This window comes from Delphinapterus leucas, chromosome 10 (genome assembly GCF_059928025.1).
Source record: "Delphinapterus leucas isolate spDelLeu-1000000601 "Yukka" chromosome 10, BTC_Dleu_Yukka2, whole genome shotgun sequence".
Classification (NCBI taxonomy): Eukaryota; Metazoa; Chordata; class Mammalia; order Artiodactyla; family Monodontidae; genus Delphinapterus; species Delphinapterus leucas.
This window is the reverse complement of record NC_143138.1, coordinates 5,621,628-5,649,189: the sequence shown is the minus strand read 5'-3', so window position 1 is coordinate 5,649,189 and position 27,562 is coordinate 5,621,628. Positions and strand designations below refer to the sequence as shown.

The following is a 27,562-nucleotide window of genomic DNA, read 5'->3' as shown; positions in this document are numbered from 1 at the left end:
GGAGGGGGACGTTGACTGGAGCTGTGTTTCAGAAATGGAAATGACAAGCCCACTGATGTGACCTGGGGGCTGCAGTGGGACTAAGACCAGCAATAGGAAAAGGGGAGCAAAGTGTGCAAACTGGGTTTCTGGTTTGAGCCAACAGCAGGGAAGTACCGTTTTCTGAGATGGAGAAACTGAAGGCCAAGTGGATTGCGGGGAATCCCACGTGTGGGGTTTGGGCTCAGCCTGTAAGATAGGCTGATGGTGAGATCAAATAGACAGTGAGCGCTCAGAGGAAGGTCTCGGCTCGGCTCATAACAGAAATGTTGGGGCCATCAGCTTGCAGGTGTGTGTCTCGCCAGGGCTGTGAATGAGATCAGCTAGGGACTGAGTGGAGAGAGAGGACAGGACAAGCAGGCTGGAGGCTGAGAAGCTAGCATCTTGGGGCTGGGCTGAGGGGCTTGAGGAGAGATGCATGGGGTGGGAGGTACAGCAGAGAAGTGTTGGTCCAGCTGTGGATCCAGATGCAGCCAGTGCTGGTTGTCCTGAAGCTGCCAGGAAGCCCAGTAAGATGAGAGAGCGTAGCCTTCCTCGGATTTGCCGGCGTGGACATCTTTGGTGACTTTGGTGTATGGCGGGTGTGGAAGCCAGCGGGGCATGAAAAACGAACTTACAGTGATGTGTGTATAGTTCTGGAAAGATTTTGCTATGAAGGAAAACTAAGGAATTGGGATAGTAGCTGGGGGTCATGAGGGCAAGGGATGTTTTCTATTTTTAAGTTAGGGAACACTAAAGTATGTTTATCTGTGGGTGGGAATGATCCAACAGAGGTGGAGCGGTTGGTAATTAACACAGGTGAGAGAAGACTGCGTGGGAGCGAAGCCTGGAGCAGGTGAGGAGGGTGGGTGCCGGGTTTTTGGCTGCTCTAACAAACTACCATGAACCTGGGGGCATAAAACAACACACGCTTCTCCTCTTACAGCCTGGAGGTCAGAAGTCCAAATCAGTGTCACTGGACTAAAGTCAAATTGTCAGTAGGGCCAAAGGTCGCTCTGGAGGCTCTAGGGGACAATCTGTTTCTTGCTTTTTCCAGCTTCTAGAGCTGATTCCTTCGTTCATTGCCGCTCCCTCCATCTTCAAAGCCAGCAGGGGAGGGTCTTCAAATCTGTCTCTGCTCTGGTCAAATTTCCCTCTGCCTCTATCCTGTGATTACATTTAGGGCCAACCTAGGTATTCCAGAATAATCTCCCCACCTCAAGATCCTTATTAATTACACCTGCAAAGTCTCGTTTGTCCTGTAAGGTAACACTCAGCCCACATGGATAGGCTGCGGAGGACTGGCCTTGGCTCGGAGCGGGGAGACTTCCTTCCTTCTTGTAACTAGAGGGAAAAAGGGAAGGGGACCCGTGCAGGGCTGTGTAGATTTGGTGGCGCAAAGATGAGGGAGTTCCTGCTTTTGGCTTCAATTTTCTGCAAGAAGCATTGACAGCTGAGAGGAATGGCAACTGAAGGAAGGCGGACAGGGGAGCAGCGGGGGTAGAGGTCTGGAAGTATTGCACGGAGTGGGAAACTTAACCACCTCTCAGGCTTGGCCAGGGTCCCTGCGAGAGAGCCTGGCCAGGTGTTAAGTATAGGACGAGAATCTATGGGATCTAATCAGGAGGCGGGGAAAACAAAGCAGCCGGGTGGCTTCTCAGGAGCCTGTGAGCAGAAGGGGGGCGGGATCGAGAACGAGGGGACACTGAGTGAGAGAACTGTAAGTACCAGAGGGGTTGGGCAGAGTGGGATATCGCTAATGCAGATTTTGGAGACAGTGCAGATTTAGGTGATGACGAATTCTGAGGTTTCGCTTGGGGAGGGAGTCACTGGGGCACAGAGAGATGGGTCATCCACCTGGATGCTGAAGAAAAGTGGGAAACAACCTCTCAGGCCTGACGAGAGACCCTGGCCAGGTGTTAAGTATAGGGTGAGATGGGTCATCCACCTGGTTGCCAGGAATACTGAGACAGGATCCAAAATCTTCAGTGAACGGGGAGTGAGGAGTGACCCGGAAGAAGTTAGATGCTAGAAGTGGGCGGGTGACCGGAACCGGAAGAGCCGTGGGTGCCCTGTTCAATAGCATCCGTGGAAAAGGAGCTGGTGGTTTGCTGGAGGAAGGAGGAGAAAGGGTGTGGAAGGAGCAATGCAAGCAAGGAAGCCCAGCTTTTCTTCCCAACTCGGAGGAGTCAAGGTGTGAAAGACAAACCTCTAACACTTGGGAGGGCTCCCGTGTTTCCATGTTTGTATTAAGATAAGGAAAGTAGCTGATACTCTAAGAATGTGTGCTAATGCTTTGGTGGAAGAGTTGGGAGGTCTGAGGTTGGAGGCACATTGGGATGGGAGTCTGGCTAATACTGGATTTTTGGAGAGGATCCCTGGGCTTCCAGTGGTGAGTTTCACAGGACAGAGCACGTGGAATCACATAGCTAAGGGCCTTGAGCGGCAGTCTGAAGACTCTGTGTTTTACCCTGTAGATGGGGACGGGGGGAGGGTGTTCACAGCAAACTATCATGGTCAAAGGCAGGCTTTGGGAAAGTTAACTTTCCAGCCTCGTGAATGAAAGAGGCCCTTAGAAGCCTACTGCACAGGCCAGGATTAAGGTCTGATCAGGGTATGAGCACTGAGAATGGTTGGAAAGAAATGGTATTTGGCAAGAAATGTGTTTGGCTTGAATTATCAGAGATAAGGGAAAGGAGGGGAGTAATTGGGAGACGATTCCCACGTGTTGAGTGTAACTGGTTGGGAGAATCGGTTTTGAGGGGAAATTGATGACTTGGTATTTGGCAAACCTTGGTTAAAGGGTGCATAGTGGCCGGAGCAGTGTAATGACAGGTGAATCACTGGGCGCTTCCCCTGCTGTGTCAGCAGTCACTGCCTGGAGTTTCCCAGACTGAGGATAAATCAAGGCCAAGCAGGATCCCAGGAAGCAACCCAATGAGTCTCCTTCCGACCCCTAGGGCGGGGCCTAACCTTCAACTACCACGTGCAATCAGGCGTGCGCCTGCAGATGTGAATTGTGAGGTGCCCGATTCATATGATTCACACCTGGGGAAACCTCGCAGTCTCCACGGGAGGCAGTGCAGCAAGAGTAGGCGTGTCTTTATAGCCTTGATGCAGTTGGGGAGTTAGGGCGCCATAGGACGCCAGTCAGGCGTTTTTGGAGGAGGAGCCCTGCGGAATTAGTGTCTAAGAGGATGCTTGGAGCTTTTCTCCTCACCCTCAAGGTAAGGCAGGGCAGGGCACACCCGCACGCGTTTCTCTTGTTAAGCGGGTTTTCATCAGTCCCTGAGCTCAGGCCCAGAATCACAGTTGAGGTCCAGCCAAGAATTTGACTCATTCAGGTGTAAACCCCGCCAATTATGCTCAGTTTCCTGAATTCTGCTGACAGCAGCTCTTTATTCCTTTTGCCTGAAATCCTGGGGTCTTTGTGTACGTTGAGATGAACCGAGGCTGACATCCCCCTCAGTGACCTCCCGGCGCTCCAACACTCAGCCCCGCTCCAGGCCAGAGCGGGCAGAGCCTGGGTTTGGGGAGGCGCAGCGCCCTGCGGGAGTAACCCAAGCCGTCCCAGGAAGTGCTGGAGGCCCGGCACGTAAGGCTGTCGGGGGCCCGGACCCCCTCCTTCCGCGGGCTCCCAGCCAGGCTCTCCGGGCGCGCGCGGGCCCAGCCTACGCCGGGGAGCGGGCGCGCGCCGGGCGGGGCGGGGCGGGGCGGGGCGCGGGCGGGGCCTCTCCGGGGCGGGGGGCGGGGGGCGGGGGGCGGGGGCGGGCGGCGCGGAGGGGTTACCGGCCGCCGCGGCGAGAGCGCGCCCAACCAGCCGTGATGTCCGCGCGCGCCGGAGGCATCCTCCCGCCGCGGCCCCGGGCCCTGGCGCCGGCTGCGCCTCTGCTGCCGCTGCTGTTGCTGCTGCTGCTGGACGCCGGCGGCGGGCGCGGGGGCGCCTGGGCCCAGGAGCCGGGGGCGGCGGCGGACGGGCCCCCCGCGGCCGACGGCGGGGACGGGCAGGACCCGCACGCCAAGCACCTGTACACGGCCGACATGTTCACGCACGGCATCCAGAGCGCCGCGCACTTCGTCATGTTCTTCGCGCCCTGGTAACTGGCCGCACCGCCCGCCTCGGGCTCCGCGGGTGCGGGTCTGGCCCGGGCCCGCACTATCCGCGCGGGGGGCGCGGGGCCGCGGCCTGGGGGCGCCCGGCGAGGGGCTGAGGGTCTTCCGGGCCGGGAGGCGGCACGCGCCGGGCGCTCACGGCTGACGTGGCGCTAGGGCCGGGGTGGAGCAGGAGGGGGCGGTCCCCGAGGGCAGAGCCGGAAAAGGCCGCCGCTCCGGCTCCCGCGCCCCCTCCCCCGATCCCCGCACCGGGGGAGGGGAAGGGGTCGTCGCCCTTCGGGGCCGCTGGGAGCTCGGAGCCCGTCAGCCCCCTGGCCCCAAACTTCTGCGCCGGCCGGAGGCAGCGGCCTGCGGTGCGCCGGGACCCGGAGGCCACGTGCGGTCGCCCCGGCGACCAGGCGCCCGGCGTGCACACTTGGACTTCGGAGGCGGTTCGCTCGCCGCACGGCAGACCTCCGGCCTGCGAGTTTAATCGAAACACAGGGACTCACAAGGCGTGATTTCCCACCCTGCGGGAAGGGGTGGCCCAGGCAGAAGAAGGTTCCTGCTCTCCCCCGGGGGATGGAGAGCAGTGCGGGTTCTGGGGGCCCGTCGCAGCCCCGGGGCGGTGGGGGGCTGTGCTCGCGGTGATGGGAGCCACTGGCCCCGGACCCAAGGCCGACCTCTGGCACCTGCTCCTCTCTGCTCTCTTGGGGCCTGGTCGTCTGCAAAGTGTGAGATGGGAAAAGTTATTACTACGTTGAGCAGACGGTGCCCCTCGCCGTGGTTCTCGGGGGGCGGGGGGTTTTGGTGTGGCCTCGGTGCCGAACCCAGAGACGCCTACCCTGTGGGTTGCCCTACAGAAAGCCTTCCCGTCATTCGCACGAGCACAGGGACTGAGTGCCTTCCTCCTAGGGCCTAGATGCCCGCTGAAGGGGGTCCTCCGTGGGCGGAGCAGCCAGCCAGTCTTCGGGCCCAAGGCCCTTTGCAGGCTTTACTGCAGAATTTGGCATTCGCCCCCAGAGCGGAGGAGGCTCCTTGAGATGTGGGAAGGGGATGCAGGAAGGAATAGGGAGAAGATGCCCAAGAAAAACGGCCTGTTCAGAAAATGTGCTGGTGGAAGTTGGGGGAAACTTTTTCTCTTCCTCCCCATGTTCAGATGACTGTATTTCAGTTCTTTTGGAGTTAAATCAGCACTTTTGGTCTGGGTCAGAGCTGTCCCATAGACACATTGTGTTTCCAGTTCCCAAGAACCAAGAGTTGAATTTGTAGAACTACCAGTGGTATAGAAAATACTTTGTAGTGTAACATAATGGACATCGATAGGTACTTTGTGAAGGGTATTATTCTCAGAGCAGCTATTCCAATTAAATGCACTACTTAAGTGAAGCCTATTTTTGTGGAATAAATCTGCCCATGGATTTTTTTTCCCTTATGTTTTAAAGAAAAACTGACATGTAGACATCGTAGGTCCGTGCAGTGCCAGTGGAGTTTTAATTCTGGAGTCTCTGTAATACTCACCAGCTAGTCGTGGGCTGAGTGAGGGACAGGACCGGGCACTTGGTATTAAGTACATTCCTTAAAGTAATGTAATGTTTCATTGTGTGTGGCTTATGGACTTTGAGGTGGATGCTCCCCGGAAAAGCAACTTTTAAAGTTTTTGTTTGCTTCTTAATAGTCTGCTGTGAAATGTTTAAATAGAGGTGTGTGCATTTCTGTGACAACATTTAAAAGTTAGACTTTAAGAGCAGATTGGAGCTCAGATGGAATACGCTGTGGGCTGCCCCTCCTCTTTCCATTTCAGTTTCTGGAATGTTGGGAGCCCACGTGTGATTTGGGGGCAGGAGCTAATGAAAACATCGATCTGTGTGTATTTGCTCTGAACTGGGTAGAGGCAGGGCTGTCCTACTGCTGTAGATCTCGTGCCAGCGTCAGGTCATAGCTTCTCTATGGCCAGTTTTCAGGTCACATTGAACCTGGTGACAGTGAGGGCAAGGTTGGAGCCGCCTCCTCAAAAGGACCGGGTGGCTTTGCTCTGTTATGTGACCACAAACTGCCTGTGAATGCAGCTGCTGTCTCAGAGGTTCGTGCTGTAGCCCCAGAGGTCCAAACCCAGAAGTGCCAACTGCACGGCACCCACGGATCCATCACTAAGAGATCGCCAAGCACTTAGTACGTGCCAGACACTGGGGATCCAGTTGTAGAAAGGATGATGCTTGTCTCTTGTACCATGTATACTTAAATCTAGCAGGGGTTTTCCCTCACAGTTGTCTTCCAGAAAAGAAGGGATTCATATTGTATTCGAACCTCTTATAAAGCAGGATTCTCTTCTCTGGCCAAGAAAGTGCTTAGGGAAGACAGGTTAGCTTGAAGCAGAATTTTCCAGTGCTTCCTTTAGGTGCTTCCTGGTGAGGTCATCTGTCAGAAAAGAAAAGAGGCAAGGAGATTTAACACTGATTTTATTGAGAAATTATTTTGAGGATGAACTCAGTTATTAAGTGTTGGGTGTTCTTACCACACTTTAGAAAGCAATACAGCAAGTATTACATCGTAGACATCATGAGTACACACTTACCAGGTGAATGGGGGAAAAATCCCCACATGCCATAGTGTTTGTGTATAGTTAAATTCATACAGTGAATTTTATAAGTGTATGTTTGAGTATATCAGATTTAGAAGTTTGGGGGTGGCCACAAGCTTTTTGTATGCTTCTCACTGGAGAGAATGCAGAGCTGATTTCATTTCGAGGCTGCCTTGCATTTGGGGAGACTCGGTTACATGGTAGAGGAGACCTGACTGTAAAGGAGCCATGGCGAGGGGAAGTGCTGAGCCACCGCCACAGAGGTGGAGCGAGGGAGCTCTCCAGAAGAAGGGGAGAAGAGAGTGGACACCAGACAGCCTGGGAGTCACTTCCTGGAGGAAGTGACACCCAAACTGAACAAATAGGAATGAGCCAGGTGGGTTTAGGGAGGAAGTGTCAGAGAAAAGAGTATGCTGATTCCCAGGGCCCGGCCAAGCTATGGCCGTTTCAGGAACATGGAAACTCAGCAGCATGGCCCAGTGGTGGGCAGCAAGGCAAGGAGGGCAGTGTGCACAGAGGTCAGGTGGGGGGTCAGCAGGGACCAGATCCAGGGGGAGCCGGCACAGCGCCTGGCTAAGTTTTGATTTCACGCCGAGAACGATGCGGGGTCTCTCCGGAGGGTTTAAGCAGGGGAGCAAGATTCTGCAGACACTGTGAGGTGTCCGGCTCCGTCTCCACTGCAGTGTGAAGAAGGGGTTGGATCAGAGAGCCCCACTGCCCTAGGAAATGGCTGAGCAGGTGGGTCAGGCACCCTCTGACCCCGGCGCTCAGCATGCTTGTCACTGTCACCTTGCTACAGGTGTGGACACTGCCAGCGGCTGCAGCCTACCTGGAACGACCTGGGAGACAAGTACAACAGCATGGAGGACGCCAAGGTGTACGTGGCCAAGGTTGACTGCACAGCCAGCTCGGATGTGTGCTCCGCCCAGGGCGTGCGTGGGTACCCCACGTAAGTGACGGGCGCTCGCGTCCTGTATCCGCCGGGTCTTCCTCGGCTTTTCGCCAGCCGCATTCGGCCAAGAAAGTTCAAGTTAAACTTTTGGCACCTTCTTTGTAGTTCTGAGGAGTGAGGGGGTGCCGACTTTAAGCAGGCACTCCCTGTTGTTAGGGAAAGGTTATATTTACACCGTGTGTGTATTAGGTGCCTTTTTTTTTACCTTGTTTGGGAAAAGCCTTTAATTAGTTGAGTTTTCCTGTTTATAAAAGAATGTGTCTGCCAGACAAAAATGGCACTCTCCACGAGGTCCTGTCACATTTGACGTTCACACGTACGTTTACACGATGAGCGCCGACTGTCATGAATTTTCGTCTGAATTTTTGGTCACTCTGTTAATTCTTAAGCCTCCCTTCTAGAGTTATTTCCCACGTGACCGGCCTGTGGGCTGTTTTTGTTGGAAAGAAAGTGCAGCTGTTCTCACAAGTGATACTTGCTACCTACTTCCTTGACAGTTAAAACAGTTTTTTGGTTTTAAGAACAGAAATTGAAACTGGCTTAATGAACAAAAGACGGAATTAATTTGAAGGCTGTGGGGGAAGGCTTCTGAGACTCAGCTCCATGGGTTTGGAGGTCTGTTTTTCTGCCCTCCCGCCCCTTAAGGTGACTTAACCCCCCGCTCTGCATCTCTCTGTTGCCATGGCGGACTTGGGCCTGTCGCCGATTGGCCCAGCTTGGATGGACTGTTCATTCCAGAAACCATCTTTGTGACCCGAGAGGCAGGATCTTGTCGGAAGACGGCAGCCCCGTTCAGACTCAACGTTTACTGGTGGAGTTAAGAGCGCTTCTCCAAAAAAGGGAAGAATGCTGTTTCCAGAAGGATGGGGGAGGGGTTGGGCACCGCAGGTCCCCAAATATTTGTTCAGATTGACAAATGAAGTCAATCCTTTGGGAAACCCGAGCTGATCTTCAAAGTTGAGAGGCCGCATGGAAAATGGCAGGAGCTCTGGGCTGGAACCTGGATGCCACGGTTTGGACCCCAGCTCTACCGTGTACTTATCCTGCAGCTCTGGCCACCCATGTTCCTCAGCCTCTGAGTCTGAAGTGGGATGCTGACACCCCCCCCCCATAACATTGTTGTGTGTAATAACGTGTGTAGATACCGATCTGAACATACCCAATAATGTTAAGGTTTCCTCTAACCTTTGGAGATTTGGTATTTCCATAAAGGGCCCTGAAACTCTTGGTCTTTGGTGACTGTTTGCTAATGTGGGTGCAGTAACTCAAGTGTACATCAAATCAGAGCAATAGAGACAAAACTTCCTGCTGTATGTACCTACCTGTTGGCATCACTGTCCTGTCCTCCACTGCGTTGCCTTTAAAGTAAACTCTGCTTGTATGAAGAGCATCCCAGAGCAGCAGCCAGTGAGAAGTGGGACCGGTTACCTGTTGAGAGCCTGTTACTTTCAAGGTGCAGGAGCAACAGAGATGGGTGGCCATGGTGTCCACTCTGAAACAGCCGGCTGTGTGTGGCCCTGTGGCTCTGTGCACGGTAAACCACGCCATAGGGAAGGTGAAACAGGACCAGTCATAGGGCTGAGAAGGCAAGTGTCAGGGAGAGAGTAGAGGGTTCCACCTGCACCCAGTCATACGAGCTCTCTGGCTGCAACATTCAGTTACTGCACAGATGCTGTTCACAGATACCGAAAGATCCATGTTGGATCAGGTGTCCTGATTTGTTTTTTAGAAGATATGGTCTCCCCAAGAAAACCATGCACTGGTTTTGTGTTGTTGAAAAGAACTATACAATACAATGAGCTACCGCTACGTGGTTTGGGAAGGAACCTCGTCGCAGCCCGAGAACAGATTTTGTTCACAGAATGTGGGAGGTAGGGGCATGCTGCGTAACATGTCGTGGCCTTAGGGCATTCATAGGTGAGCCTGTGTGAGCTTTTACTTCTAGGGATGTTTCGAGGCCTGGATCAGATGACGATGTAAATGCTGAGGCGGGTTGCGGAGCGCGGTGTCAGCACATTAGCTTTTAGGTCATCCCTCCCTTGTCACCTGTAACTGGAGTAAAGGATTGGAGAGGGAGGGAGTTGGGGTTCCCAGGTCCCTGGAGAAGGCTGCCTACACTCGGGAAGATGTTTTGAGGTCTTGCTGTTGAGCCAGTAAAGAATCTTTATCACCTGGGAAAATGCTGGCAGGGGCAGGGCTGAAGGAGGTTCCCTAGGGCTGCCATGCAGAATGCCACTGAAAAGAATAGAAACGTATTCTCTCACAGTTCCGGAGGCCAGAAGCCCGAGATCAAGGCATCGGCAGTGCCGTGCTGCCTCTGAAACCTGTCAGGGGTCCTTCCCTGCCTCTTCCTGGCCCCTGGTGGTTGGAGGGCAGCCCTCGGTGTTCCTTGCCCTGCAGAAGCGTCACCCCAGTCCTGCTCCTGGACTTGGCCTTCTGCTGTTTGCTTGTCTCTCTCTGTGTCTGAATCTCCCCTTTCTGTACGTACTGGATTAGGGCCCACCTTCACGACCGCATTTTAACTTGATTGCCTCTGTGCAAATCCTGTTTCCAAATAGGGTCACATTCCATGGTGGCGCGGGTTAGGGCTTCAGCAAAACTTTTTGGGGACACAATTCGACCCATAACACCATCTCATCTATAGTAGTAGAACTTCCATCATTGCTGTTTTCCAGAGGGACCCAGCAATGGGGATCTTTTCCCCTGCAGTCTCCTTGACTGAGGAACAGGTCACCAGGAAAACAAGTGCCCATGTGGAGGTTTGGTAACAGCAGAAGAGTTTGGGGCTATACTTGGGGCATGAACCCCGTGGCCCGCTCTGCATTGCTGCCCTCACCTCCATGTACAGTGGGAATGAAGTCAGATGCCCCGTGAGGGAAGCTGTGCCCTCCCTAAGCTCTGTGAACTCAACCAGAATCTCAGACTCGAGCTGGTTAGAAAGATTTTTAATCCAACGACAGGAAGAGATTTTAAAAACTAGTTTTGCTTCGCTCGGTGTACGCCACATGAGGGAAAAGTCCCAGATTAGGTTTTACTGCATTTTAACCTTAGCAAAGGAATGGAGCATGGGTTCAACAGCGCCTGCTCTGATTTCTGATTTTTAAAAAATTCTTAGATAGTTTTATTGTTACAATTAATATTTAAGCCTTCAGATTTTCTTTCTTTTTTTTTTAACATCTTTATTGGCGTATAATTGCTTTACAATGGTGTGTTAGTTTCTGCTATATAACAAATTGAATCAACTATATGTATACATACATCCCCATATCTCCTCCCTCTTGCGTCTCCCTCCCACCCTCCATATCCCACCCCTCTAGGTGGTCACAAAGCACCGAGCTGATCTCCCTGTGCTATGCGGCTGCTTCCCACTAGCTATCGATTTTACGTTTGGTAGTGTATATATGTCCATGCCACTCTCTCACTTCGTCCCAGCTTCCCCTTCCCCGCCCCCCATGCCCTCAAGTCCATTCTCTACGTCTGTGTCTTTATTCCTTTCTGATGTTTTGAGGATCCACTCTTTTCCATCCTGAAGTGCTTTGGTAGCGGGAGGTACTGGGGCGAGAGGTAGGGAGTGGAGAGGGACAGTAGCCACCTCTAGTCCTTTGTGGGCACAGCTTACGTTTCCAGAGCGTCTCAAGGGGTGGATGCGGGTGTTCACAGTCTGAGAGCCTGCTTTGGAGTCACTTGAAATGTTACACTTCGTGAAGGAAGGGACATACTGGCCGAATCGAGTTAGATTGCATCTTTTTGTCATGGCTATATGAGTATAAGCTGCTAGGGAAGGGGACATATATTCTTCACTGGAGACACACTGGGATGTCCCCTAGCCCATCACAGGATCTGAGCTTCTGGGTGAGGCCAGTAAGCCCATTTTCACCTGAATGCCTTCTACAGCCAGTGTGTTGGTTTTCTTGTTTGGTGTGAAACTTCATTTTAAGACCTTTGTGGGGCTAGCTATCCAAACCCACGGTTTGATTTCTGCGTATCTTAACTTCTTGCACTCTCCTGACACTGTGCATTGGGCATCTCCTAACAAAACCCACGTACGTGCCAGGAGGCGTTAGGGGTGTTCTAGATGAGTAGCCTCGCCCCTGAATGCTAGCCTGTGTTTGTTACCTGTCAGTAGCCATATTTCCCCCCTCCATCCTGCCACCCTCTATTAATTCTGTCAATAGAAGAATTATTGCCGCCCCTCCCCACCTTCCTTGATGCCTTCTGTTAAGTTTTATCTGGACCGTGTTGTCCCGTCACCAGTGGAGTGACACAGCGTCTGGACGTGTTCATCTCGGCCTCTGGTGATGTCTTTGCTCCCCTCCAAAGGCAGAGCTCCTTGCTCTGTCCGCAGATACCTAGCATGTGTGTAAAATAGAAAAGATTCCTTCTCTGGGGGCAAGTGAACGGGCCATATCAACCAATGTCAAGGTTGTCCTTATAGTTGGAAAGTTGAACTCTCACAGTAGCTGGATATTCATGCGTTGTAAGAGTTGAATAGCTGACAGTGTATCCTGGAAATACATTTACTGCAGAACAATGCTATTTCTACTACAGTTGTAAATTGTTTTTCAAAATGCAGAACGTAAAAACTACTGAAGCCGGGGAAGGATAACAAATATGGGGCAGGGGAAAGCTAGAGAGCTCTGCACACCTGAACCCTCGTAGCTTTGGGGGTTTAACTCACGGCCTGATGTGTTCACCCCGGTTTTGTTTTTCAAGAATAACATAAGAAACTTTTAAAAGTTCAGGATTAAGTGACTGTGTTATCACCTAGAACATTACTTTTCTTTCTTTTCCAAGTATCATCAGAGAGGGGCAGGGGTGCCTGCAGCCCGCCGACACCTCATTTTTATGACTGTTCCGCTAACCGAGTTTTCTCTCTGCTCAGAGTGGTTTGAAGTGCTTTAAAATCTACTGCAACTAATCCTCTGTTACTTTTTCAGCTTGAAGTTTTTCAAGCCTGGCCAAGAAGCTGTGAAGTACCAGGGTCCCCGGGATTTTCAGGCCCTGGAAAACTGGATGCTGCAGACACTGAACGAGGAGCCCCCCGTGAGTGCACACAAAGCCGCCCCCTCTTTCTTCCTACATTTTTGGGGTAGTCAAGAGGCCAGTTTAAGTACCATCTTTTTTTTTTTTTTTTTTGCGGTACGCAGGCCTCTCACTGTTGTGGCCTCTCCCGTTGCGGAGCACAGGCTCCGGACGCGCAGGCTCAGCGGCAATGGCTCACGGGCCCAGCCGCTCCGCGGCATGTGGGATCTTCCTGGACCGGGGCACGAACCCGCGTCCCCTGCATCGGCAGGCAGACTCTCAACCACTGCGCCACCAGGGAAGCCTTGAGTACCATCTTAAAGCAACTTTTATCATAAGTAAAGGTTCACTTTTCTTTTCTTCTCAGTTTTTCTTTTTACCGTGATAAAATACACACACTATAAAATTTGCCGTTAACTGTTTTTCAGTGTACGATTCAGTGGTATAAATACGTTCAGAACGTGGTGCCGCCGTCACCACCGTCCATGCACAGAAATTTCCCGTCTTCCCGAAAGGAAACCCTGTCCCCGTTAAGCCCTGACTCCCCTCCCCCTCCGGCAGTCCCTGGCGCCCAGCGCTCTGTTTTCTGCCTCTATGAATTTGGCTCCTTTAAGTACCTTATGTAAGTGGGAAAAGATGAACTTTTAACAACTTTCTGTAATGGAAAACTTCAAACAGGCACCAGAGTAAAGAAGAGTCTAATGGATGGTGGGCAGGAGTGCAGGGAAGGTGGCCCTGCGTGCCCGCCTGAGCCTCGACAGTGGTTCCCATTCTGTGGGCCTTATTTTGTCTCCCCTGCTTCCCCGCCCCACGTTTGGCTGCACAGTCAGTGTCATTTGTAAATATTTCAGGATGCAGCCCACAGATGAGGACTTACTCCTTTTTACATACCCTCTGTGCCCCCTTCACATGTAATTCAGCTCGCAGTAATTCCTCAGCACCCGAGATGGACTCGTGGCCACCCAGGGTCAGGGCCAGGCCCCCGCCCTTCCTCCCCCGGGACCTCGCTCCCGCGGGCGGTACCCACAGTGTGAATCTTCCCTTTTCTTCTCAACCCTCAGCCCCACGGCCCCAAGTGGCTTTGCTGATAACAGAATTCAATACCCTTCATACTCTCCATGTCTTAATGGCCTCCCCCGTGGTAAGGATAATATCAGGAAATTGGGGAAACTGTATGATTTCTGAGATTTTTTTTTTAAATTGAAGTATAGTTGATTTACAATGTTGTGTTACTGAGATATTTTTTAAAGACAGAGTTATATGTAGAGTGTTACAAAGAAAAACCTGTAATCCTCCTCCAGCTGATGTTAGGAGCCTTAGTTTTGTCATAAATCACTGTGGTCGTGAGCCCTGCAGCGGGTGTCCCTTCGTGGGTGGTGCTTTCGGATCAATGCTGACTGCTCAGGCCCACAGAGGCTGAGCTGTATTTTGACGGGAATAGAAAGACGGCCAGCGCTCTCATGCTGTACGTTTCTGATGAAAATATTAAGAGCATCTGAAGTCTTTGAATGTAATGTCCAGTCCAGCACTGGAGTAAGACCGTGGTATTGCATCAGGCAGGCGCTCCCTGACCTGAAGGTTGTCTGGGCTCCAGGGCTCTTTTGGGGGCCCTGATGCTGTTGGTGTCATCTTCCAGGGTGTGGTCCTTCAGCTGTCCCCCAGATTCTGTGTAGAGGTCACAGCTAATCGGAAACCCAGCTGCTTCCCAAGTGCTACTTTATCTCACATTTTTAACAGTTTAGAACCACACGGAGAAGAATGTCGGCATATGGTATTGAATTAAGTGTTGACCAGAGACGTGTCTAATTTTAGGCAACAGGGAAAACCACAAACCTCGCGGAGAGTAAATTTGCATCTTTGTCATGGCAAGAAAGCTGGAGGAGCAGGTGTAACTTTCACATAGGTTTAAACTTCAAGTTGTTTGTTTTTTGTGGTTTTTTTTTTTTTGGTGGAAATGTCCTCTGAGGGGAGGAAGCCAGTTTTTTTCTTTTTTCTTTTTTGCGATACGCGGGCCTCTCACTGCTGTGGCCTCTCCCGTCGCGGAGCACAGGCTCCGGACGCACAGGCTCAGTGGCCATGGCTCACGGGCCCAGCCGCTCCGCGGCATGTGGGATCTTCCCGGACTGGGGCACGAACCCGTGTCCCCTGCATCAGCAGGCGGACTCTTAACCACTGCGCCACCAGGGAAGCCCGGAAGCCAGTTTTAAAGGGGAGTTCATGGTCTCCAAAAACATTTAAAGTAAACTTTTCAGCAAAAAGCCAGTCTTCTATGATGACTTTATTCACGAAAGCATCTGCCAGTGTCAGGATGGCAGAAAGACTTCATCTCATGAGCCGAACGTCTTTCTGGGGAGCGGAGCCCAAAGCACAGGCTGGGGACGGGGCAGCCAGGCTGAGGCTCACGTAGCCATCCTCAGCGGGGTACCCCGGGGGCGTGGCCACATGGAACCCACCCCTCCCCACCTGAGACCTCAGTTACCCACTGGCCATATCTTTGTGTCTCAAAGCAGTGGGGATCTCAGATAATTGCTAGAAATGATGACAGGGTGCCTTATTATAGAAAAGTTCAAATATTCAGACTTAATACTGCAAACCGAAATTCTTTTCAATGTGAATTTTGCCTTATAAGCAAAAACTTTTTAAAAACTTCATCTGTATTTATATCTAAATAACTTAATATATACATTTTCATCTTTAAACAGGATAAATTTAGATTTTTTCCTTCCTAGCATTATGGCAGTATAAAAGGAAGTCAAAGAAAAGAAAACCTGCCATTTCTTAAATTGTACCCCAATTTTTATATTTCCATGTTTCCTTCTGTAATTTTTCCTTAAACAGTCATAATCAAATAAACATGGTTCATTTCGTTAATGATCTTTTTATATAGTTGAATCATCTTTATATTGACCATATTTTATCTCCTGGATTTGCCATAATTCAGCTCTTCCCTGTCCATGGATACTTAGGTTATGTATATTTTTTCTGTCATCAGAAATGCTATAAGGAACATTTTTATCTTTGTAAAGGACGTTTTTCTTTTCTACTTTGGAGTGACTTTTTAGATATATTCCCAGACATAAAATTGCAAGGCAAAAAATAAAAAAGCGAGACCACTTTTATGGCCCCTGATGAATACTGCCAGATCGCTTTCTTAAGACTCTGTAAGCCCACATTGTCACCAGCCTGGGGAGAGGGAAGGGTGACCGCTCTGTGATACACTGTGGTGTTCCCATAATGGCCATCCCTACGTGCCACCGAGGCACGTGCTCCTTCAGTGCCACAAATGGACATTTTACTACTGCAAGCCCTTTGAACATCTTATGCAGGGTGACATGTAGTCTTTTGTTTCATGTTATTGGAACTTAACTGACTGTTCACTTAGCCATCACTCTTGGGCATCCTTTTGTCTGGGTACTTAGCACTTTGGAAGTTTTGTCAAGCCAGCGGTGGAAAAGAAAACTTCATGGTGCTTTACTGCTCAGCTTTGAGCTGTCAGCACTTTGAAAGCTTTTAAAGACTTAACTTAGATATTCTTTTTAATAGAAATATGAACCACTAGATAAAAACTGAGTAATAAACAGCCACGTGTCTACAGCACGGTGGGGATTCAGTGGTCTTCTCTTCACCTCTGCTTGCAGGCCGTGGCTGTGTCCGCCTGAACAACTGAGACATTTCGAATGGTGTGGTAGAGTGGTTACTAGTTAGTTGTCACACTGGTGTCTGCCAGGTACTGGAGAAATGCCACTTCTTGTCTGTTCACTGTGTGTTTCTGTCCCAAACTTAGCCCCATGAACTATATTCTTGCTAAAAGTGCAGCCCATGTTTGCCCTGTGGTTTTCTCTTTGCTGCCTTCCGTCCACCTGAATCTTCTTTCTCGTCACCTTTTCTCTTTTATCAGCCCTTCAGAGTTTTACCTTCCTTCACAGGTTTTATGTTTGTGTAGGTAAAGGATGGCCAGGCCCTCCTGTTCTCTGATGGTTTCCTGTTCCCCGTTGTGTCCCTTTTGCTCCCTCTGTGTCTTTGGGTGCTGCTTCCTTCTGTATTCTACAAGACGTCTCAGGTCATGTTTCAAAGGACGGGACAGGGTGCTGGTTTGGGGTGGCCCATCCTTCAGTTTGTCTGCTCTGTTGGGTAGGGTTTGGGGACAGCAAAGGACGGGTTGGGGCAGGGAGGCCATCACCCAGCTGCCTGGAGCATCGGTCCTCGAGCATTTGCCAAGGGTGACAAAGTCGCTTCTTTGCCCGGGGCGCCACCTCAACACAGCAGTGTCCCTCGAAGCCTCGAGGTGGCAGGGGCGGGAGGAGAGCATAGAAGGTTCCAGACAGAAGCCTCCATGGGCTCCCCTGGGTCTTCACACACACACCCAGTGACCCTTGTTCCGTCTCTTCCCATCAGACGCCAGAGCCCGAGGTGGAGCCACCCCGAGCCCCCGAGCTCAAGCAGGGCCTGTACGAGCTCTCGGCCGGCAACTTTGACCTGCACGTGGCACAAGGTAGGCGGGCGGGTGCACCGGGTCTGCACCTCTGGGCACCCCTGCCCGGGCCGTCCTCCTGGGGGGGCCTGGCTTTTCCTCTTGCTGCTTGAGGGCTGGTGGGTCGCAGCATGGGTGGCACTTGTCAAGAGCTTCTCTCCCCCAACCCCGATGACATCAGTGTTTAATGCTCTTCCTCTCGGAGATGATTTCTCCTTTTGTCTCTGTCCTTAGGGAAGGGCCAGTTCTAATACTAAGCTAAAGCCTCAGGTGTGGAGAGCTCACTGATGGTGGGTGGGTGCACTTACTTGTGTACCGGCTGGACCGTGCGTCCTTGGATAAGAATGTTGGTTTATGTTAATGTTAAGCGTATTTACTGACCTGAGGCAGAAACAAAGGTTCTCTTACCTGTTTAAACCAGAATTAACTGGGACCATTACCCCACACGAATCGAATCCGCGTAGGTGTTCTTTACACTGAAAATAGTTTTCGATACCAAATCTCAGTTTTTGAAAATAGTCTCCTAAACGTTGGAATGACCTGAGTACGATTAACGTTAATGATGTGCACGGCCTCTCTCCACACGTTCGCAAGTGTTGGCTCAGCAGTGAGAGGCTTGAAAGTGTGTTCAGCCTCCTTGCTGACCTGCCCTCTCAGATGCTGCCATGGAGAGAAATCCTCCTGGGAGACGGGGTTGGAAACGCTCTTAAGAGGGCTTAAAATTGTGTCCGGCCCTGAAGCTTCCTGCTTGCTGGTAGTTGAAATACATCCCATTTAAGGTCTGACATCGCTTGTGGTGATGCTTTCAGCCGTTTTTAATTAAAGGTGGCTAGTTAATTGGTACAGATGCTCTGACAGGGTTTCTGTCCTAAGGGGAGTCGCTTTAATTTGAGACAGGCTTGGGCTCCCTGCAGCACGTGCTCCCGGGGCCACCCCGTGACAGACCACCGTCCGAAGCCCAGCCCTGACACCCCCCTCCGCCGAGCAGGTCACCCACCGAGGGGCCGTGTGCCTGCACGCCGTGGCCTCGTGCTGCTGACGTGAGGGTCTCTCCTCGGAGAGCGGTACAGCCCCGCCCTGACTCAGCTGCCGGGCCTCCTGTCTCCGCCTCACAGCACAAAGTAGCGACACACCTGTCTGGAGACGTGGTTTCAGCCCGGCAGATCAGCTGCTCATGTATATTTAAAATGTTTTTATTTAAATTTCTTAACTGGAGTATAGTGGATTTACAGTATTGATTTTGAAGCAAGTTTTTTTCCCCGTTTCCCTCGAACGCATCATTGCCGCGGTGACAAGATGCCGCGGTGAGCGTTGCCATGGCAAAGTCCGACTCTGAGCCTGAGTCACACGTCAGCGTCCGTTGGTTGGTTCTCTCCTTGGCCACAGCCTGATTTCGGTTTGGTCTCAGCCTGACACCGTTTTGGCCCTAGGCTGGTCAAGGTAGAAGAGCCTAGATGAAAGTTTTCAGTGCCTAAATCATGGTGTTGTGAGGCTTGTTTTTTTCCTAGCCAAGGGGAGTGATATTCAGTCTTTTTAGATCTTCTATCTTATTGTGAAATAAAACCCAGATACAGAAAACAATGTAGGGTGTAGTGAATGGTCATAGAGCGGTCACCCGGCTCAAGACAGAAAAGTGCTCGCTTCCCGTGCCCCGCCCCCCAAAAGGCACTGCTCTGGCTGTAGGGAAACCGCCACTTGCTTCATGGTGTGGAGTACGGTCGCCCTGTCCACGTCACCCTGATGTCTCTGTTCCCTGTGAGTTGGCCGTTGAATCTAGGGACTTTATCACTTTCTGTTTGATGTTTTCGGGGGTGTGAGCAACACTGCGTAGCTGGGAAGTCTCTCTGTGACGTCAGTGGCCTCGTCCGTCACCGCCTAGAGCCGTAACTCACGAGGGATGCAAAGCCTGCTGCTGTAATTCAAGCATCCCTTCTTCATTTTTATAGCAGGAGACACTTGCCCTCGTTTATCACTTGGTTATCCAGCAGTGCAGTTCACGTGGGAAAGACAGGCTAAGTGCCTGATTCTTTCCCTTTATCGCCCATTTTCCGAATAATGAGTTGGGTCCCTGTTGTCCTCCAAAGATGACAGATTGGTTTTTAAGGATGGTTATGAACTCATGGGTAGAGACGTATTTGATGGGGAGTCACTTTTTACCAGTTCAGGGGTTCATGCTGAACTGAGCTTTGCAGGAGGACAAAGATGAGACGCTTCCCCTCACCCTCTGGTTGGGTGGGTGTAACTCACACCCCCTCTCCCTCCCCCGCCTTCCTCCCCCACCCCCGAAGGAGACCACTTTATCAAGTTCTTCGCCCCGTGGTGTGGCCACTGCAAAGCTCTGGCTCCGACCTGGGAGCAGCTGGCTCTGGGCCTTGAACATTCCGAAACTGTCAAGATTGGCAAGGTAAGTGAAAGCCCTTATTAAACCGGAAATAGACCGCCTTTGGCTGGATTAATTAGCAGAGTAGCCCGTTATTGATTCTGTGCACAAAGTCGCAAACTTGATTTATTAATTCCATTTAGCATGCCACTTGATAATTCATTTCACCTTCACAGATGGCAGCCGGGTTTCGAGTGTGCTGGCTTTTCCACAGTCTAGAGATAAATTATGGCTTTGGCTCCTTTGTTTATTTTGAAGCAATGGCCAATTCTGAATTGGCAGCCCCAGAGCCCTTTCTGCAAAGATATGGGGCAGAGCCTTAGAGAACATTCACTGGACGTACTTGGAGACCATCCACAGTCGAAATCACCCAAGAGCTCTTTCCTAAAAGGACCTTGGGCTCTGTGCTCACACCCTGTGTGCAGCCTGCATGCAGAAGACCCGCCCGTGGGGAGCCCTGGCTTTTGCCCTGCTGCCAGGAATTCTTTCCCACTTTACGTAGGGAAGCCAGAAGTGATGCCTTGACAACTGGGTTTTCGGGAAATATCTAGAGCAGCTTCCGGGCCTTCAAGCACTTTTAATCCGTCCATCCTCCAGCACCTACCAGACACCCTGCCTGAATTGCTTTTATAAAAATCTCATTTTCTACCTTGCCGGGGGCTGATTTGTGTACAGGAGTAACGCTGCGTGTTCAGGAACTGTAGCTAATAAGGTGATGTGCCCAGCGCAGTGAGATGTCCAAAAGCATAAACGTGGGATTCGGACAGACCTGGCCGGCCACCCTCGAGCAGCTTCTCCACACCTCAGTCTCCCCCTTCGCAAAACCGAGACGAGATCTGACTGGGGCGGTGGTAAGGGTGACGGTAAAATGCTGAGCACGACGCTGGGCACAGAGCAGATGCCTAGGAAATTGTAATGGTTGTGAAGTGAAGTTTTCACTGTTGTGTGTTAAACACTTAACTTGACATCTTTTCAGTTTTATCTTTATTATATTCCAAATACTCCTATTTAAAACACCTGAACCTGAGAATACATTTCTGAGCTAGCTTTGTGACTGGCCTGGGTCTCTGTCCACGACAGCTGGCCGTCCCCTTCTCCAGATGTCAGGCTAGGCTCCCTCTCTCCATCTGCTGACCTGCTCAGGGCCCATCTGCTGACCTGCTCCCCCAAAACTGGCATTTTTGAGTGAAAAGAAATCATGTCTCTAAATCCCATCACTCTGCTCCCTAAGCTCAGGTGTATTTTGGGGTAAAGTCTCTCCAGAAGCTGCAACTTGCTGGCAGAGATGCTACAGATGGGGAGTTTTAGAAATTTTCTTTCTTTGAAAAAGTACTGAGCGTCCAAGAGCCCATTTACCAGGAAGGCTCGCGGAGAAACTGACTGGGCGCGTGATCTGTATTTCTAGGTTGATTGCACACAGCACCATGAACTCTGTTCAGGAAACCAGGTCCGAGGTTATCCTGCTCTCCTCTGGTTCCGAGACGGTAAAAAGGTACGTCTTCAGGTCTTAGTGTTGAGACAAGATGTGTGTCTTAACCACGGCTGAACAGTCGAGTGGTTTAACAGGGGCGGCGCGTTGCCAGCACAGATTGTTTGGGCACTGGTTTAAAGGAATACGCATCACAGAGCGAGAATGTCTTTCTCTTTGTTGGTAAGGCCTGGCGGGTTGACAGAAACCATCAGGCGTTATGCACTCCCGAAGCATCTCAGCTGGCTCAGGTTAACTCTAGAATAAGCCGGATCGACGGTCCTAGGGTAACTGCTCTGATTACGACCTTTGAGAGGGGTCAGCGCTTGCTCTTGGTAAGGCTCTTAGATGCCGGCTTCGTCCCTGGCCGCTGGGCAGCGCCCAGACTTTGGAAACGCTTAGCTCTGCAGAAGGAAGGCGCTGTAAAGTTCTTTGCCCAGAGCCAGACTGCGGTTGATCATCTGTGCTTTGCCTTCACCTTTGAGCAGCAGATGCCACAGAGCCGGGACACCCAGACAGAGACGTCCGGCGGGGGCGGGTCACGCGTGGGCAGGTGGAGGGTTGAGGATTCACAGCCCTGACGTGTCTTTGTGTCGCCTGTGTCCCGGACAGGTTGATCAGTACAAGGGGAAGCGGGATCTGGAGTCGCTGAAGGAGTACGTGGCATCGCAGCTCCAGAGCACGGAGAGGGGCGCCCCGGAGCCCATCCAGCCCTCGGAGGCCCCCACGCTGGCCACTGAGCCCGCGGCCGACCAGGTGGGTGCATGGTCAGCTCCCGCCTCCAAGCGACAGTGCAGGCACAGCACGTGGTCGGTCATTCACCTGGTGGGCTGGGGTCCACTCTTCAACACAGCGTTTTCTTGAACTCCTTTCACATGCTTGTTAGGGGGTCAGCGTAGACAGAGCTTCCCTTTAAAGAACCTGGAGTGGGTGTGAGACAAAGGATCCTGCGAGCATTTGGTGTCAGCATTTCTGGACAGTTCTTCCCTTTGATTCAGCACTCACTAACTTGAAGGTATTTGCCGTGAAAGCTGGGCTGTTGCCTCTTGGGCCCGTTCTGCTCGTTTCCGTAACTTGCTGCAGTGAAGGTGGTAAAGGCCCCTGAAAGAGCTGCAGCAGAAAGGCTCTGCGCGGTGGAATGTCAGAGGCAGATCGCTGTAGGCTATTTCATTTGTCCAGACGATCGCTGACTTATCGAGGTGTCCTCTTCATATATTCAGAGCGTAAGGTTTCACGTTCGTTCGTTCTGCATTTATCAAGCCCTGTCGCGTTCCAGCCACTGTCCTAGGCCGCCAGGACACAAAGCGAATAAGGTCGTTTTCCGCCTGTGGAGAGTGGCGGGTGGGGAGGGGGAGACACGCGAAGATGTCGGTGCTGCGACGCAGGCCGGGGCGGGGAGGCAGGGAGCGCCACCCCACGGGTGAGTCGGTGTCGGCCGGAGAGCCGTGGGGAAGGCCGCCTGGTGGCGCGTCAGCCGGCAGGAGTGAAGAGGGCGCGAGGAGGCCAAGGGCACCGTGCGGGATGCAGAGGGAGCCGGCGGCTGGCCCCCGGAGGGCCTTGTCCGCCAGCCGCAGATCTCAGGTCTGCAGGGAGCCAGTGGAGGGCTTGGAGCCGACGTGGACTTTAAGAAAGCCGGCTGGCTGCAGCCTGTGTGGACGAGACGGAAACCGCTATATCTGGAGACGAAGGATGCGGGGACGGTGGGCAGGGGCGTCCAGCTCCCCCTGCACAGTCGGGATGGGGGAGGGGGGGAGGGAGAGATGGGCTGGCGGCGCCGGGTGGGAGGGAGGCGATGGGTCCCTATTCAAGGTGTTGCTTCCAGGGCTGTGGCGGTCTGCACGTGGCGACAGGTAAGAGTCCGGAGCTTAAGCCGGATGCCTGTCTAGACGAGGAGGTTCCCGCATCCGCTCCTGTAGGTAGAAACGGATGCCGAAGCCGTGGGTGAAGATGAGATTATTCGGGGAGTCAAAATAGTGTTTTCCCAGGAAAGCAGTGCTCGGATTTCCCAGCCGAGAACCATACGTAAGGCCTGTTTGTCTGTCAGTGTACTTCCAAAGCTGAATCCTTGTGTTGCCGCCTCGGCTCACACAACTGCACTCCACAACACGCCAGGTTCTTACCCAGGACGGCGGGCAGGGCGGCCCTGGTCCTGGGGAGGACGCCTCCCTGGTGACTGTCCAGCCTCAGCACGTACAGGAGCGATCGTGACTCGCTGGGGCTGTCACGCCCAGGGCCCGGGGATCGGGCTTGGAGAGCCGGCGGCCGCCGGCCCCGTCGGCCCCGTCCTCCCAGGGTGGGGCTGTGATGGCGCCTCCGCCCCCCAGGCCCAGCCCCTAGTGGGACGCTTGTAGGTTGGGGACCGCGTGGGTGTTAGTTAAAAGTGGAAGTTTTGGTTTAAGAAGTAAACAAACGATTTCGTAGTTAAGGGACCACGCGTCAAGGGAGCGTGTGTCATGGTGGTTGTAAAGGTCACCCCACATCGAGTATAATTATATACTGTGGGTGTTTTTGTCAAACCCAGAAGGGTTTCTATTTATAATGAGGTTTTCCACCACTAAGTGGGTCTTTCAGTGAGTGTGGTGTCATGTTTCTGGACATAAAGATGGCAGCGTCTGGATGGCTCCCTCAGTGCCCCTGCGTCCTGGTCACAGACACATGGTACTTGGTGCTGGACTCGAGTGGGGCAGCCCTGGTACACTTTGCCACGTGATACATCATCCGTATTCTTTTTATTTATTTATTCATTTATTTATTTACTTGGCTGCATCGGGTCTTCGTTGAGGCACGCAGGATCTTCGGTTACGGCATGCGGGCTCAGTAGTTGTGTTGCGCGGGCTCTGGAGCGCGTGGCCTTAGTTGCCCCGCAGCGTGTGGGATCTTAGTTCCCCGCCCAGGGCTCGAACCCACGTTCCCCTGAAGCGGAAGGAGGATTCTTAGCCACTGGACCACCAGGAAAGTCCCCATCATCCATATTCTCACGAGAGGATCACAGATCCGTTTTTGGAGGAAAACACATAGACATAATCCTGTGAAGAGCCTTCAAGATAGAATCGCTTTAGAGCAGACTGCCGTGTGGCACCTTTGCCCTGAATTCTCCAGCCTGAGTTCAAATGAGCAGTTTTCACATTTACTTTGAATTTAAAAATGGAAAGCAGCCTGTTATCTGTAAAAGCACATATTGCCTATGCTTGTGTAACTAAGGTCCTTCTATCACATAGAGGAGATAATTATGAATCTGTAGGATGAGAGCGATAGAGTCGGCGGGGAAAGCAGTGTGTACAGACTTCAGGGAGGCCGGTCAGCTTGGACTTCGGCCAGTGTCCGAGGCTCCAAGCCCGGGAGGCGCGTGCTTGGGCCCTGCCCACCCAGATCCCTGGAGACAGCGGCTGCACCTGACCCTGCCTGGGCTGGCTGGGGGCAGAACGCTGGACGTGTCCTGTCCCCTCCACGCCGCATCTCCTGGGCTCAGGACCGTGGGACCGGTGATGATGAGTCACTGCCCTTTTGTGGAGCTTGTGAAAAGTGAGTTGTGTAGGTATTTGTGTGTGGCCTTGGAGCACACATCACAGCATTTTAAAAGATGACGGACTTGTATTTCTGCGATCCCAAAGCATGATCCCCGCTCTGCTCTACGTGGTGTATTTGAATTGTGGCTTTTCCCTCCCCCAAGGGCACTGTGTTGGCACTGACGGAAAATAACTTCGATGACACCATCGCAGAAGGCATAACCTTCGTCAAGTTTTATGCCCCATGGTAAGTAGCTGTTGAATTAGAAACTTTGTCCTTGTGCGCTTGAGTCACATCCTATTTTTCAGGCCATAGGCCAACCCTCCGGACTCAGTGTTGGGCAGATACTACATTTACTTGTAGTTATGCTATAGGGAAAAAGGAAACGTCATTGTATGTGTTAAAGTTTGGTGGTAATTCATAAAGTTATGGAGAATGAGGTTAATTTAAAGCTCAGTCTGCTCTGGGAAAAACAAAAATGGAGACTTATTATCGTGGCCATATAACACTGAAGTTCTGTGGTATCTGGGCACTTTGCCAAATAGATGGCTTTTGGGGTTAAAAACACGGTGAACATCATGAGGTATTAATAGCTCTGCCCCTTAGTCTCTCTGGATGTTGTAGAGAAATCGAGTAGAGCTCAGCTTTCCGTTAGAGCCATGCAGTCTGTCAGTCACCTGACCTTCCTGGCCCGTGGCCCTCGGGGACCAGAGCAGAGATGGGCTGCTCAGAGCCCGAGACCACGGCAACCGCAGTCGGTGGGAAGACGATAGGTTCCAGGATGTGCCGTGAACCACTGCGGCTTTGGATGCCCTTTAAATCCTTTGAACCCACTTTCCTCAGCTGTAAAACAGGGAGAACGCTTTGTCTTGAAACAACCCATTTGGAAAAATAGTGTTGAGGAGAGAGAGATCCTGTTTCTGAACACAAACACACACGTGCCATTTTCGCTTCTCACTTTGTTTCATTGCGCGTATCCATGAGAATCAGTAACGGCAGAGATAAAAAAGTTAACGAGTGACCTGTACGACTTGCGCAGGTTTTATTCTTAAAGAGTAGAATCACTAGTAAATAATGCCTTTAAAACTATCACGTATTTTCTAGTTTTTAAAAAAAAAAACCTAAAGCTGTACAGATCACGTACAAGGACAGAAGAGCCCCTTTCATTGAAGGGGAGCAGGTCATAGAGGGGAAGATGGTCAGGAAGGGGGTATAGTAACAGGTGGAAGGAGAGTTTGAGCCAAACTTAGTGGCCTCAGTGCTCACACCACATCCCGGAAGCTTCAGGGAAGCTTTGAAGTTCTTTTGAACATTTAAGACCATAAGAAATAGGATCTGTTTTTGGCATTCAGGTGATTTTTTAAAAAGCCCACAGTTGACCGCATCGTAGAGATGGTTGCAAAGCTGAAGCTGTTTGCAGACCGTCTTGTTGCTGTCTGTCAGTCAGGGTATCCGAAAGCCTGCTCTGGCTTGGGTTTGAATTCCGTGTTCGGGATGGGAGAGGACGAGCAGGTGCAGGAGGTGTGGGGGGGGGGGGATGGTAGCGCACCCCGCGGGAGAACCTGCCGGTTTATCCACTTCTGGGCAGCTGGTGGCTGCTTCCTACAGAAGAAACAGGCTGGGCAGTGAAGTGCAGGCGAGTGAGCTTGACGGGACCTCAACAAAGCTGTTGCTGTTCTGTCCCCAGGTGTGGGCATTGTAAGAACCTGGCTCCTACCTGGGAGGAACTCTCTAAAAAGGAATTCCCTGGCTTGGCGGAGGTCAAGATCGCCGAGTTGGACTGCACTGCGGAACGGAACATCTGCAGCAAGTACTCGGTGGGTCCACATGGATGGAAACTCATGGGGACAGAATTGGGGGCGGATCCCAAGTGGAGCTGTAATTTGGTATTGTGGACTCAACCAAGATAACTCATCCTCTCGACAAAGAGTTTTTTGTGTCCTTTGGGGATTTTTTTTCCCCATTTGAGAAGCAAAAGAGCTGCTCTCTCAAAGGAAAGGCTGTCTTCTGTGAGTGCACACAGTTCAGAGGGGGTTTTCAGGCCTTGCCACCTGGGCGAAAGGCTGGCAGTACCTGAGACTCTGAGCTTGAGGGCAGGGCGCCACCTGCGCGGCCATTCTCATTGGCTAAACGGTCAGCTGGCTCGTAGTCTTCGTCGCACACACAGACACAAGGCAGTGCTCAGTGCAGAAAGTATTTGATCCTACACTTCCCCGAGAGGGCCGCACCGATGGGCCAGGCTTGGCTTCTTTATGTAACTGTTGCCTTCTTTCCAAGCTGTTAGCACTGTCGAATAGCCCAGAAGATTTGCAATTTATATTTTTCCATTTGTGGTGTTTTTCTTAAAACATTTTTGAGGCCTCTGGAGTTCATTAGAATAGATGTATGTAGCACAGACGTCGTCTACTTACTAGAAGATGCCAGTCATTTTTTATTTTTTTGGTGCTTTAAAGAGAAAGGTGAGCTGTGCTGACAAGTGTGCATCCTTGAGGCTCCTGCTGCTACTCAGCACGGACCACAGAGCGCCCTGGTGTCGCCAGGGAGCTTGTGGGAAATGCAGCCTCAGGCCCCCTCCATCCACACCAGCTCCCCAGGCGAGACTCCACTCTAGGGTGAAGTCACTCCTTGTTGCTAATCTTGAAAGTAGGTTTGGGTTGGAAAGTGAATAAAGAGCCCCAAGGCTCTGCTTTCTGAACTCTTAGGTACTTTTTTTGATGGTCTGTACGTTCTGAAAATTTAACTATAGACTTCCCTGGGCACGACTCTAGGATCTTTTCTGAAGCAACTTTGTGTTGGTTTTCAATTTTTTTTTTTTTTTTTTTTTTTTAAGGTACGAGGTTATCCCACATTGCTGCTTTTCCGCGGAGGCAAAAAAGTCAGCGAGCATAGCGGGGGCCGAGACCTGGATTCCTTGCACCACTTTGTCCTGCGCCAGGCGAAGGATGAACTGTGAGCTCGGCTGGAAGCTGTCTCCTGCCTGGCCCTGGGCAGGAGCTCAGTCCTGCGGCCGCTGCCCGGTCCCTCGCGGTGGTGACTCAGAGATCCGAACGCACTAAACTTGTGCTATCTTC

At 51.8% G+C, this 27,562-nt stretch overlaps 1 protein-coding gene across 1 annotated transcript; it reads left to right on the top strand.

Annotated features, from left to right (window-relative positions):
• The first annotated feature begins 3,827 nt into the window (after positions 1-3,827).
• On the top strand, positions 3,828-27,562 carry TXNDC5 (thioredoxin domain containing 5). Its single transcript, XM_022586622.3, has 10 exons — positions 3,828-4,115; positions 7,491-7,640; positions 12,581-12,686; positions 17,061-17,157; positions 19,425-19,540; positions 20,922-21,008; positions 21,597-21,740; positions 24,655-24,737; positions 26,179-26,308; positions 27,322-27,562. The coding sequence occupies exons 1-10, from the start codon at positions 3,844-3,846 to the stop codon at positions 27,442-27,444; spliced, it is 1,308 nt and encodes a 435-aa protein (XP_022442330.2). The 5' UTR covers positions 3,828-3,843; the 3' UTR covers positions 27,445-27,562.